General features: G+C 47.4%; 1 protein-coding gene across 2 annotated transcripts in view; it reads left to right on the top strand.

The window, feature by feature from the left end:
• Window positions 1–12,460, top strand: part of DUSP22 (dual specificity phosphatase 22) — a 55,654-nt gene that overhangs the window by 17,534 nt on the left and 25,660 nt on the right. For both annotated transcript variants that reach the window (XM_025986954.2, XM_025986955.2), the window contains exon 3: window positions 3,279–3,361. In XM_025986954.2, coding sequence (XP_025842739.1) covers window positions 3,279–3,361 — 83 coding nt within the window. The remainder of the gene's footprint in view (window positions 1–3,278; window positions 3,362–12,460) is intronic.

The raw sequence follows: 12,460 nt of genomic DNA, 5'->3' as shown, positions 1-12,460 counted from the left end.
GGCGTGGTGGGGAAGGGACACCAGTGGCACCCGCTAGTAGCTCCTTCCCTGGGGGCCCTGCAGGGCTCCCGAGACCCGCGCACACTGCCTCCTGGGGTTCTTCTGCAGATGTGGGCTCTGATCACGTCGTGGGCCGGGACGTCTGCATTTCCAGGGGGCTCCCAGGGGAGGCCAGGCTGCCGGCGGCAGCCCCGGGTTGGAGCAGCAATGGACTAAGTTCTGCCCTTTGATTTTGTGCCCAAGGAGAGCTGGTGTGAGCCCTACAGGCTCGCCCGCGTGCATGTGAGGACGCTGCTCACCCCCGGTCGTGTCCTGCAGCCGCATTCATGGCTGGTTACGCGGTGCCCGTGGTTGTAGGGGGTCATCCAGAACCACCAAGAACTTGTCGTCTGAAAGAAGAAGAGGTCCAATACCATCATCCAGAAATGTTGATTAAGCGCGTTACGTCCTCCCTAATAAATAGAGCCTGCGCTTACGGGGCTTACGGGGCAGGGTACTCCCAGAGTCGGGCATCAGTGGAGACAGCACTATGATAAGCTAGAGAGGAGGACAGAGTCCAAGAGTTCTTCTGCGTCCTTTGGAGCCCTACAGTCTGGTCTCATTTGTGACGTAGGGTGCTCTTCTGTATTCAAGAATGTATACTTTTCTTACCAAGCTCCTTTTTCTGTTTATTTTAATCTGTGTTATGAAAGTGGATTTATGAGGTGACGAAATGTGTTAGATCGCAGTGATGGCTAAACAGCTTTGAAGATGCTAAAGACCATTGGATCATTGCCTTTAAAAGAGTGAATTTATGGCACATAATTTATCTCAAGAAAACCGTTGATAAAAAAGGAAAAAGTATATTTATTTATTTATTTAAAAGATTTTATTTATTTATTCATGAGAGACACAGAAGGAGAGAGACGCAGAGACACAGGCAGAGGGAGAAGCAGGCTCCATGCAGGGAGCCCGACGGGGGACTCGATCCCGGGACTCCAGGATCAGGCTGAAGGCAGGCGCTAAACAAACCTCCGAGCCACCCGGGCTGCCCGAAAAAGTATATTTAAACAAATCTTTGAAATTCAAGTCCGTGGCAAGCTCAGAATCCAGAAGACAGACAGTGAGGAGGCCGCTTCGGCGCTGCCCCACCTGCCTCCGGGTTCTCCTGCAGCGGCGAAGGCTCTGGCTCGGTCCTGCTTCTCCGCTTGGCTAGAACACAGATGCTGGTGGCACCGGGGCACGTTGTGTTTCGGTGAGAAGTGGAAGCTGCTGCCAGTGGGATCCTAAGTGATTCCAGTTCCTGTTCAAGTCAAACTTACTGATGCCAGAACTTAGGATAGTTGTGGGACGGGGTGGGGGGCGGTGTTCAGGCTGAGTCCCCGTATATAGGACGAAATGGCTGCTGTGCGCCTCTGACTTGGAAGCTTGAGATGGTTGGAGCCATGAAGAAAACCTTAAAACAACACTTTAGTATCACTCTTAAAGATTTTTTTCTGGGGCACCTGGGGGGCTTAGCGGTTGAGCATCTGCCTTCGGCCCAGGGCATGACCCCAGGGTCCCGGGATCGAGTCCCACGTCAGGCTCCCTGCATGGAGCCTGCTTCTCCCTCTGCCTGTGTCTCTGCCCCTCTCTTTGTGTCTCTCATGAATAAATAAAGTAAAAAATATTTTTTTTTCTGACTTTAAATGGTACATGTTTATTGCAGAATGTTTGGGAAAGTTTTTCAATTTCTTCATGATCATCAAGGCTTCTTAAAGCTGCAGATTCCTCTTAGGGTCACGAGATCCAGCCCAGCATCCTCAGGCTCTGTGCTCAGAGGAGAGCCCGCTTTTCTTCCTCTGCCCCTCCCCCACCCCAATGAATCAATCTATCCATCCATCCATCAATTATCTATCTATCTATCTATCTATCTATCTATCTATCTATCATCTATCATCTATCTATCTTAAAAAAAAAAAGCCTGTGGATTCTTCAGCCTTGCTGTAGACCTTGACGTAAGGTGGAGCTCCCACTTAGTTCATAGGTGTGTTAAACTGAAAGAACCTCTTGTGTTGAATATACCAGAAAAGCTATTAAAATTTTTTTAAAACACTTGCAATTCCATCTTTTGAAGATTGTCACTGTTGGAGCTAATTCCTTATAGTGGTTTTCCCCCTGTATGTGTGTTTGTCTTTATTATGTTTCTACAAATAAATATTTGACTCAGTCCATTTTACCCTCTATCATTTAAAAAAGTTCCTCCTGGGTCAGGACATGGGCGTGGGGGAGCTGTTTCTGGCTGGACCCTGTTTGGTAAATTAGCAGAAAGGTTTCAACTTGAGGAGATTCATTGAGTCTTTCTTCTGCAGCATCAGTAGGAGCATTAGAAGGGAATGTAAACTTGGTGTCTCCTTAGTTTCATATGCAGATAATCTAATAGCCAACTGGTAATTCATTCTGTTTGGGATTTCCAGAAAATGTTCCATTTTTTAGTTTAGCCCTGAAGTGAATTGTAGGTGTTATAAACCACCATCTAATCTGTATTTTTTTTTTAAAAAAAGATTTTATTTATTCCTGAGAGACACAGAGAGAAGCAGAGACACAGGCAGAGGGAGAAGCAGGCTCCATGCAGGGAGCCCGATGCGGGACTCGATCCCAGGACCCTGGGGTCACACCCTGAGCCGGGGGCAGATGCTCAACTGCTGAGCCCCCGAGATGCCCCTCTAATCTGCATTTAAACCCATCCCTGCCTTTGACATTAGGGTAAAGTCATCCCTGGCAGGTTCCTATGTCTTATATAGTAAGTGGGTCTTTTGTGTTTCATTTTAACTTAGATTATTGATCACTAAGAGGTAATTTTTAAATATTAATATATGTCAAACAACTTTATAGTTAATGTTTCCAATAAAAGACTAAATGTCTGTGTCCCTCTCCCTGTCCCTCTCCACCCCAGTCGTGCTCTCTCTTTCTCTCTCTCTCTCAAATAAATAAAATCTTTAAAAAAAAAAGAATAAACAGCAACAACAATGATCATGATGTTTATCGATCTAAATAACATTTCAAGTTTCCGGTGACCACTTTCTATCCAAAAAAAAAAAAAAAAAAAAAAAATCTGAGAATCCGAAATAAATTATCTGCAAAATTCGTTAAAGCAATAGTCCTAATTTCCCTAGGCCTGGATTATTCTGGGTATGGTCAATTATGGAGTTTCTAGAAAGAAATAGGCAAGACGTTTTGTACTTTTTTCCTGGCTGAACTTTCCGAGTCATTAACTTGCAGAGACGAATAAAATGGTCATCTCCTTTCTTCTGTGACAGATGCCAGAGATGCAGAGCAATTGAGCAAGAATAAGGTGACACATATCCTGTCTGTCCACGACAGCGCCCGGCCGCTGCTGGAGGTAAGGGGCATTGGAGCGGGGCCTGGTGTCCCGGGAGCGCCCCCCGTGTCCCGTGTCCCCTGGGCCCTTGCACCCCATCGCGGCCCCACCTGCCCCGGCAACTGCGCCCCTTGCTCACCGCTCTCCTAGCGCCGCTGCTTGGCTAAAAGCCAGTGAATAAGCTGACGCTGCACTTCTAATTTTTTTTTAATATAAATTTATTTTTTATTGGTGTTCAATTTGCCAACATACAGAATAACACCCAGTGCTCGTCCCATCAAGTGCCCCCCTCAGTGCCTGTCACCCAGTCACCCCCACCCCCTGCCCACCTCCCCTTCCACCACCCCTAGTTAGGAGTCTCTCATGGTCTGTCTCCCTTTCTGATATTTCCCACCCATTTTTTCTCCTTTCCCCTTTATTCCCTTTCACTACTTTTTTATAAGTCAATCGGAGAAGGACAAACATTATATGGTCTCATTCATTTGGGGAATATATATATACTTCTAGATTTTAAGGATTTTTAGGGCTCATTCGCATCCCCTTCTGTATTGTCCCTGGTTTCAGAATCCAGGAGAGTCCGAGGGGCTCACTCTCTGATTTTTTTTTTTCCCATTTAAGCTCAATTATCTACCATTTGCATTTAAAGACAAAAGACCACGGAAGATAAGTTGTCCGCGGAGACTTCCCGGGGCTTGTGATGAGGAGCCTGTCTCGGGAGCGCCCGTCGGGGCCTGGGCTCTCAGGTCGGGCTGTGCGCCCTGCACGGGCACGAGGGCAACTTCGTCTTCGGTTTCGGCCGACGCGGCCGGAGCGGTTGGCTGGGGGCGAACTCTGCTCCGGGGCATTGGCCCCGGCAGAGCCCCAGGCCTTCACCGGCCACGGTGCATGTGTGCTGTGATGCATGTGTGTCCTCCAGCTCAGGGGGCGGAGCCGGGGGGTCTCATTCTGGGGAAACAATCCTAGTTCAAGCTATTTTCACTGAAATTCATGTTATGCAAGAGCAAGTAATATATTTTTATTTTAAATTTATCCAATTTCCTTGGCCATTAGAGCCGCTGGATTTCGGTTAGTGTAAAAAAAAAATGAGGCCGCGGGATAACAAGTGATCCCACTGCATGTCCCGGCACCGGAGAGCCACAGGCGGAGAGCAAGCCCGGCGCGTCTGCGGGTCCGGGAAGGCCGTCCCAGGGACAGCTCCCGCGCAGCGTGTTCAGGGCCGCTCACTGTCCCTGGGAAACGGCCACCTGTTGCTCGCCCGTCGGCGACAGCTCGCACCCAAAACACGGCCGGGCTCGGGCCCTGCTAGAGGTCGAATGCAGGCTGGTCCTGACCGACTTCCTCTTTAAATCACAAGATGAATCCTGAGGTTTCCTTTATTTTAATACATTGCACAGCCCCCCCCTGCCCCAGCCCCCCCCCCCCCCCCCCCGGGCCTGCCTCACCACTTAGGCTCCATGTGATGGGACACGGTGCGGCGGGAGCGCCCTGCAGGACCTTCACCCGTTAGGAACCCAGAGGAGCCCTAGTCTGCGTCGGTCCAACCTGTCCAGGTCACGTGCGGAAATCAAAGGGCCAGAGAGGGGAGCAGCGGGGACCGTAACCCAGGAGAAAGGGACAGGTTTGCGTAAGAGCCTCCCGGCTGTGGGGAAACTGCATCTCCTCCTCGCTCTTCCTCCTTAGTCCCTTATGTCTCCATCTACAAAGACAAACTCTGCCTTGGAAAGAAAAGAGGAGAGATGTTCTGTGCCTCTTCATCAGAGACCGCTTCGGCGACATTTGGCCACATCCTGTCGTAGTCTTTGGATGCTGCTATTACCTCACCTCGAAAATAAGTGCTTTCCTGTGATTTCCCGTTCTTTAAGAGCCAGACCCTCATTTTATAGCGTACCAGAGGTCAATGTCGCCCCTTTTTATTTCATTCATTTTTAAATTTGCAAACAATTCATAAAAAAAAATGTAAAACAGTGCTCTCCGATTGCACAAGAGGGAAAATCCCAGACACCAAAAATCATTCGATCTCATGTGCTCACATGAAGTTACTGGGATGGAGGAGGTTCGCCGGGGTCCCAGAGGCTCGGGAACGGCGTTTAGCCCTCGGCCCCGGGCATAAAAGCCCTCTTCCATCTTCGGGTTTAAATTCGGTTCCAGAAGTCATGGCCTCACCCAGCCTGAGATGAGTCGGGAGAATATTTGGGGTTGGTAGGGAATTGAGGGATAGATTCTATTCTTCTGCAGCCCCCTGTGATGCTGGCCCTGATCACCGGGGGGAAGTGGAGCGGGGATGAGGGTGAGAGGGAAGGTTGTGTGCAGATCCAAGCCACTGCGGCAAGCTGAACCCCAGCCCGAGAAGAGGCCCTAATAAACGGTGGAAGGGTAAGGATGGGAGAGGAGAACGCCGGGACCTGCTTCATGTTCTGCGATCTTCAAAGATTTCCTGTTTATTGAATGGTCCTTTTTTTTTTTTTAATTTCCTTAGAGGTTGATTTTTTAATGTAAATTTATTTTTTATTGGTGTTCAATTTGCCAACATACAGAATAACACCCAGTGCTCATCCTGTCAAGTGTCCCCCTCAGTGCCCGTCACCCAGTCACCTCCACCCCCCACCCACCTCCCCTTCCACCACCCCTAGTTCGTTTCCCAGAGTTAGGGGTCTCTCATGGTCTGTCTCCCTTTCTGATATTTCCCACCCATTTTCTCTCCCCTCTATTTCCTGTCACTATTATTTATATTCCCCAAATGAATGAGACCATATAATGTTTGTCCTTCTCCAATTGACTCACTTCACTCAGCATAATACCCTCCAGGTCCATGCACGTTGAAGGAAATGGTGGGTATTTGTCGTTTCTAATGGCTGAGGAATATCCCATTGTACACATAGACCACAGCTTCTTTATCCATCATCTGTCGATGGACACCGAGGCTCCTTCCACAGTCTGGCTATTGTGGACGTTGCTGCTATAAACATCGGGGTGCAGGTGTCCCGGCGTTTCATTGCATCTATCGAAAGGTCCTTAACCTACTACGGGCAGCACTAGTCTGAGATCAGGCCACGAGCAGTGAGGTTGTGATTGTCTAAAACTGAAGGGTTTCAGTGCTGCTAATTCCAAGCAGATGTTCTCCAAGCCCCGCTGCCATGTAGCTGTACACGGGGCCCTGCACCGTAGGTACTTCTCTGGTTCATTTCCAGCAAATATCTGACCGGGTTTCAAAGTCCTGGGTGCTTAGCATCAAGTATCAAAGGCTTTTATAATAATTAGGTGTGCTCTTATTGTGATGGAGGCTATGGGAGAGGGCAATTATATTATACCATATGGTTCCCAGAGCAGAGGCCCTAGGTCAAGGGATGGATTGTTGAACAGCAGGCCCACGATGTCATGCTTTGCAAAAAAATAAGTTAGGGAATTTAGCACATCATAGGCTCCTCTGGAAAATTCACAGATTTATGGATAGAATAAAAGCTCCCAAGTTCTGCATTGAAGACACACATTTATGACTCTTTCTAAATAGGGAACCGCTTTACGTGTGTGCCTGCTGACGCAACACAGGACCTATTAACGTCCCGTGGGACTGTATTCTGCTGAATACAGTAATGGACACTCAGAGCAAGGAGGACTCGGGACGGGGGCCTGCTGTCCCTTACCGTCCAGGATGAGCTTCCAGGGTGAGCACCCCGTCAGAGGGATGCTTATGCAACTCGTAAAGCCAAGGAAGCGGTGGTCAAGGAAAGGGTGCCAAACCTGATCTGCTTTCCAGATGAGGCTACCTTAGGATAGGTTATTGTGAGAACCCACCCTTGGTAGCTCGGGGATTGCATAGTTTTTTGTTTTTTTTTAAAAGATTTATTTATTTATTTATTCATGAGACACAGAGAGAGACAGAGGGGCAGGGACACAGGCAGAGGGAGAAGCAGGCTCCATGCAGGGAGCCCGACGTTACTCCATCCCGGGTCTCCAGGATCACGCCCTGGGCCTAAGGCAGGCGCTAAACCTCTGAGCCCCCCAGGGATCTCCGATTGCATAGTTTTTATGCCTCTTACATCCTCTGTGGTTGTGATGATTCGTGACCTGTTGTAACACCTGAGCAAGGTCAGTATCATAAGGTACAGTTGCCGTGAGATGCCTCATGACCATCTGAATTCGTCTTTAGTTATCATGAACTCATTGATTTTCCTTTAGGAAGGACTTTTAAGGAACTTGTGACTTAGTTGATTATAATTAGATTAGCTCCAATGTTCTATTATTTGGGTAGTTTTTAGAAGGTTTTCCCAGCACAGTGTTTGCTGGCAGGGTTTTTATACCCTTTCGAGCAGCCCGATAGAGAGAAATAAGATGAAAGAAATAAAAGGTGGTGTTCCGAGGCCTTAGGAGTGGCGGGGCCTCACCTCGCTACTGGTCATCTAGTGAAGCCAGGTGGGTCTTTGCCCTTCCTTGGTGGATGAGACAAGATTTGTCTATCATTTGAACCATAGGACAAGGTAGTCAACCAAGAGAAGGAGGCCCAAAGCCCTAATTCCTGTTTCTCAAGAAGAGTATCTGGAGGAGTCGGTCTTCCGGAATGAAGATCTTAGAAACAATAGAAACTTTGGGGCCTTTATAGTCACTTGGGTCAGCCCTAAACTAGCATCTAGGATTCGGAGGAGCTCGGAGTTCCCTTCCATGCCGGCCGCTCTGTGTTTGATGTAGAAATCCCACCTGACCATAGTCCCGGGGATCACTTGATTCTATCACTGTGTAGACAAAAAGCTGAATTTCAGAGATAGGAAGGGGCCCCCCCATGATTCCACAGTTGGTCTGGGTAGCTTGGTAGGAGCCTGGATCTTCTTTCCCAGGCCAGAGGCTCCTCCTAAGGGCCTTACCGTCTCGGTTCTCTCCTCGCGTGACTGACGTGTCCGAGTCTGCAGGTACTGTTGTAACGTGGCCACGTGAGCTTTGCAAAGGGTTGTGCCGTCTGTGCCCTTATTGGCAGCATCTGAAAGTTCCTGTTTTACGCTGTCACCAGCGCAGAGTTTTATTCTTCATTGTCATTAATTAGCAAAATTTTCGTTTCGTTTTATTTGCTGTGAATGACATCCTCACAGTGTTGAGTTTCTCCTCCAGATAGTTCTTCCCTCTGAGGGCAGGGAGTGATTGATGGGTTGACTGATTGGTTGGACTCCTGCCACATGCCAGGCCCTGGGACAGACGCTGGAGGTAACAGAAGTGAATATTTGCCCCGATGAAGCCCTTAGAGTATGGACAAGATGGATATTGTGGATATTTTATAAATACTACTAATATTTAAGTCCAGCGAAAGAAGAGCTCGGGCTCAGGGTAAGCCCTCAGTACTAGGAGTCAAGACTAGGAGGCCGAGGAATCTCAGAGAACGAGGTTCCCTCCTCTGTCACATGAATCTAGAGGCATTTGCAGTGGCCAGGCAGTTGCCTGGGTTTTGGGAAATAACTGGGAATTTGGAAAATCTGGTGCATTCTGGCCCGGAGGAAGCTGGTAGTGCCAAGGCACGCCTTCTGGTAGAGCCCGGTCTCCACGACAGTCACCCCGTCTCCTTCGAGCCTCCAGAAGCTGAGAGCTCAGCAAGGCAGAAAGCATTGTCCCGGGTCCTTCATAACATAGTCAGACCTGGGGACTTGCTCACATCACCTGCCAGCAAGAGGCAGGGCCAAGGGGGAAAATGATTGGCACATTTATTAGTTTCAAATAGGAATTAAGACCAGACCTGTAACTAAAATATTTAAGGGAGCGGGGAACAACCCTGTGGTCTGTTCCTATGTTGAGGACTCGGTTGAGGGGGTTGCTTGCTTTTGCTGCAGTGTTTCCTCATTTCTGAGCCGAGTCTCCAGAGCCTCCTGATTGCTCCAGATTTGTCGAGTGGTGAAAACTCCTGTCACAAAGACGGTGCTTTTTCATATCAGGAACCCCATATTGTTTATAGGTGCCGAGGAAGTAATATTGAGCAATGAAAGATTTCTCTCTTCCCCTGAAAAAAGAAACAGAACTCTGTCTTTCTAATGTAAAAATTTCAGAGTCTGTTTCATTTTTCATTCTGTGTCTTTAACTAGAGCACCTGCAGGAAACAAAACTATTTTTTTTTTTTTTTTTTTTTTTGCGATCAACAAAAACGCTTCAAAAAGTATTCTCATTCCTTCGCTGGACTGATTCTCCAAATAATTTAAATTTTTAAATGATGTGTATTTTAGGACTAAATAGAAAAAAAAAAGCAGTAGTTTACATGCGAATATTCAAACCAGGGTATTGTATGAATACCAGATAGGTTTTTCGAGCTTGAGTTCAGCTTAGATATGTAATCTTTCCATTTTAAGCTGTGGCTTTTATACTTTCAACCACTTAAGTTGTTTTTTTTTTTTCCCAAAGAATAAGATGTTTTCATAGAAGGTACTTATTCCTGGTGGTTCTGTTTTATATTTCCTTTAACACTAAAGACTTTTTTTGAGGTGTCCAGGCTCACAAGTTAATTTTGTTAGTTTTAGTTAGAGGCGGCCACATCTTCTGGTTCTGGTACTTATGGTTATCTACTTATCTGTGCTGCTGTCTTCATTGTCCGCTTATTTTTTATTTTTTATTTTTTTAGATATAGCCAATCCAGAAGTTATTTGGATTAACCCATTTTCTTTTTTTTAATATTTTATTTATTTATTTATTATGAGAGACAGAGAGAGAGAGAGAGAGAGAGAGGCAGAGACCCAGGCAGAGGGAGAAGCAGGCTCCACGCAGGGAGCCCGACTCAGGACTTGATCCCGGGACCCCGGGGTCATGCCCTGGGCTGCAGGCGGCGCTAAACCGCTGCACCACCCGGCTGCCCTGCCCGCTTATTTTTGAGGAAACTCTCCCCAGGGTGAGGTGTTCGGTCTGCTTGGACCGCGGAGCTAGGAGGCTGAGGGGATCCTCTATGGGCCTTGGTCACCTGCTCGGTGTCTGTCTGGCGACCCGCTCCGTGTCACTACCTCAGAAGTTCAGCTGGTTTCCCAAGTGTGAAGCAAACTAGAACCAAGGTGTTAAATGGCATTTAAAGTTTAAGAAACTGCTTCTTCCACCCTCTGGCCTGCCCAAGCCCTACCCTTCCTCACTGCTCGGCCCTAGCTCTCCTTCTGAGAAGGACACTCCCAGTGCCCTCCAACCTCAGGGCTTCTTCCCTTTTCTCTATAATATGTGTAGTTTGCACTCTTAGCTGGGTTGTGAATTATATGCATCCCGACAGCTTCTACAGTCTATTGAGTGGCTATTTAACTACTCACTGATGGTGACATCTAGCTCTTGACTGCCAGATCCAGGCTCCACAGCTGGCCTTGGGCCCACGCAGGCAGGTGCCACCTTGGGATTTCTTTGGTGTCCCCCAGCACTCAACCTGGGTCTGGCACCCAGGGGCCCCTCTGCAGGTGCTTACTGACGAACTGAGAGCCACGTGCATTTTCAGCTCCATTCCAAAGTGGGAATCATGTCTTTAGTCATTTGTGGCTCATTGAAGGGTGGTAAAGAAGAGCTGCGCCAAAGATAATTTATTAGCCATGAGTAACAAGTGAAGCCAGAAGATCTGGTTCCGTAATGCAGCCTCCCTTATAAACGCTGTTTGTTCTGTTCCTCACTTGTCGGAAGGGTTAGCAAATGCAGATGTACTGGTTTATGGAGCTCCCGGGGACTCTAGTTCGGAATTACCTCTTGCTAAATCATTATCCTGTGACTTTCTGATCTCTTAAGGATCCTTCAGCTGCCTTTAGTTTGCATTAGAAGCTTGGTCCTACAAGGAGGAAAGTACATCTAAGACATAGACAGTGAATGATCAGTTAAAAGATCTGCCACGTGCTTGAAGTGCAGGCAGAGCCGTTGAGGCGTTGTCTCAGATTTCTTTTTTTTCTTATAAATTTATTTTTCATTGGTGTTCAATTTGCCAACGTATAGAATAACACCCAATGCTCATCCCATCAAGTTTCAAGGAACTTATACCCAGATCATGAAAAGCTGAGAGAACGTTCAAGTTACGGGGCTTGTATTCTGACTCAGGAGGCAGGTCAGGTCCTCACTGCCCGGGATCCTCCTTTGACAGCCACGCAGGCAGACTTGCAGAGTGTCACCCCCAGCTCTGTGCCCACGTTGGTCCTCAGCTCTCAAGACCCAGGGGCCCGCCCTGCCCATGATCTTCAAGTCACAGGAGCTATAGGCCGCATCTCCCCCAGCACACTCCCCCTAGGAAGATACATAATTGACGAAAACCACATGTTTCATCTCGTACCCACAGAGGTACAGGCAAAATGTTCACTGCAACTCTGTGTAACGGCAAAAAAATTGGAGCCAGCCCACACATTCAGCAGAAGGGTAGTGGTCAATTATGATGCATCCATATTAAGAAATACTCTGCAGCAACTCAAAAATAAGAGGAAGGTTTATATGTAAGCACAGGGAAAAGTTAATTGTTAAGCAAAAGAGGCAAGTAGCAGAATAATATCCACAATATGACCCCATTTATGTAAAACTAAATATCAGTGATATATTTCTGTGGGTACATACGTATGGATGTAAATGCACAGAGAAGGGGCTGGAGGGACCATACAGATTCCCCACAATGGCAAAGTGGAGTAGGATGGGAAAAGAGGGTAGGAAGGATGAGTTTCACTTTTATCTTTATTTTTATTTATTTTTCACAATAGAGTATTTTCATAATTTCTCTTTGAGTGAAGAGAGGTATGGAAGGCAGGCCGGCGGGGCCAGGCGGGGGCGGGGGGGCGCGTCTGTAGTGGTGATGGGGACATTGCATTTGGATTTTCAGGTTTGGCCACACTGGGTTCTGTGCCAGCAGTGTTCCCTGTGGATTCATACACACATGTTTGATGTTAGACGTGCTACATCTATGTTGTCCACGATCAGGGGGTGTAAACCGTTCACTTTAGTTATCTTAATCTCCAAAGGGAGAAGATAGCCCAAGACGGACCTTTCAATTGTCTAGATTTTATTTTTAGCATCAGTTATCTTCCACTTGATTATTTCAGTTAAATGAGTTTATTTCCTTTCCTAAGATTCACACGTTCCCTAGAGATGCAGCTTGAGGCACTGGGCAAGATTTCCTACTCGGATTAGCCACCGTGTCCAACGTGGACGATTTTAGTTGTTTTA

This window comes from Vulpes vulpes, chromosome 12, assembly GCF_048418805.1.
Source record: "Vulpes vulpes isolate BD-2025 chromosome 12, VulVul3, whole genome shotgun sequence".
NCBI lineage: Eukaryota > Metazoa > Chordata > Mammalia > Carnivora > Canidae > Vulpes > Vulpes vulpes.
The sequence above is the reverse complement of the archived record's forward strand: the minus strand, read 5'-3'. Positions and strand labels throughout refer to the sequence as shown.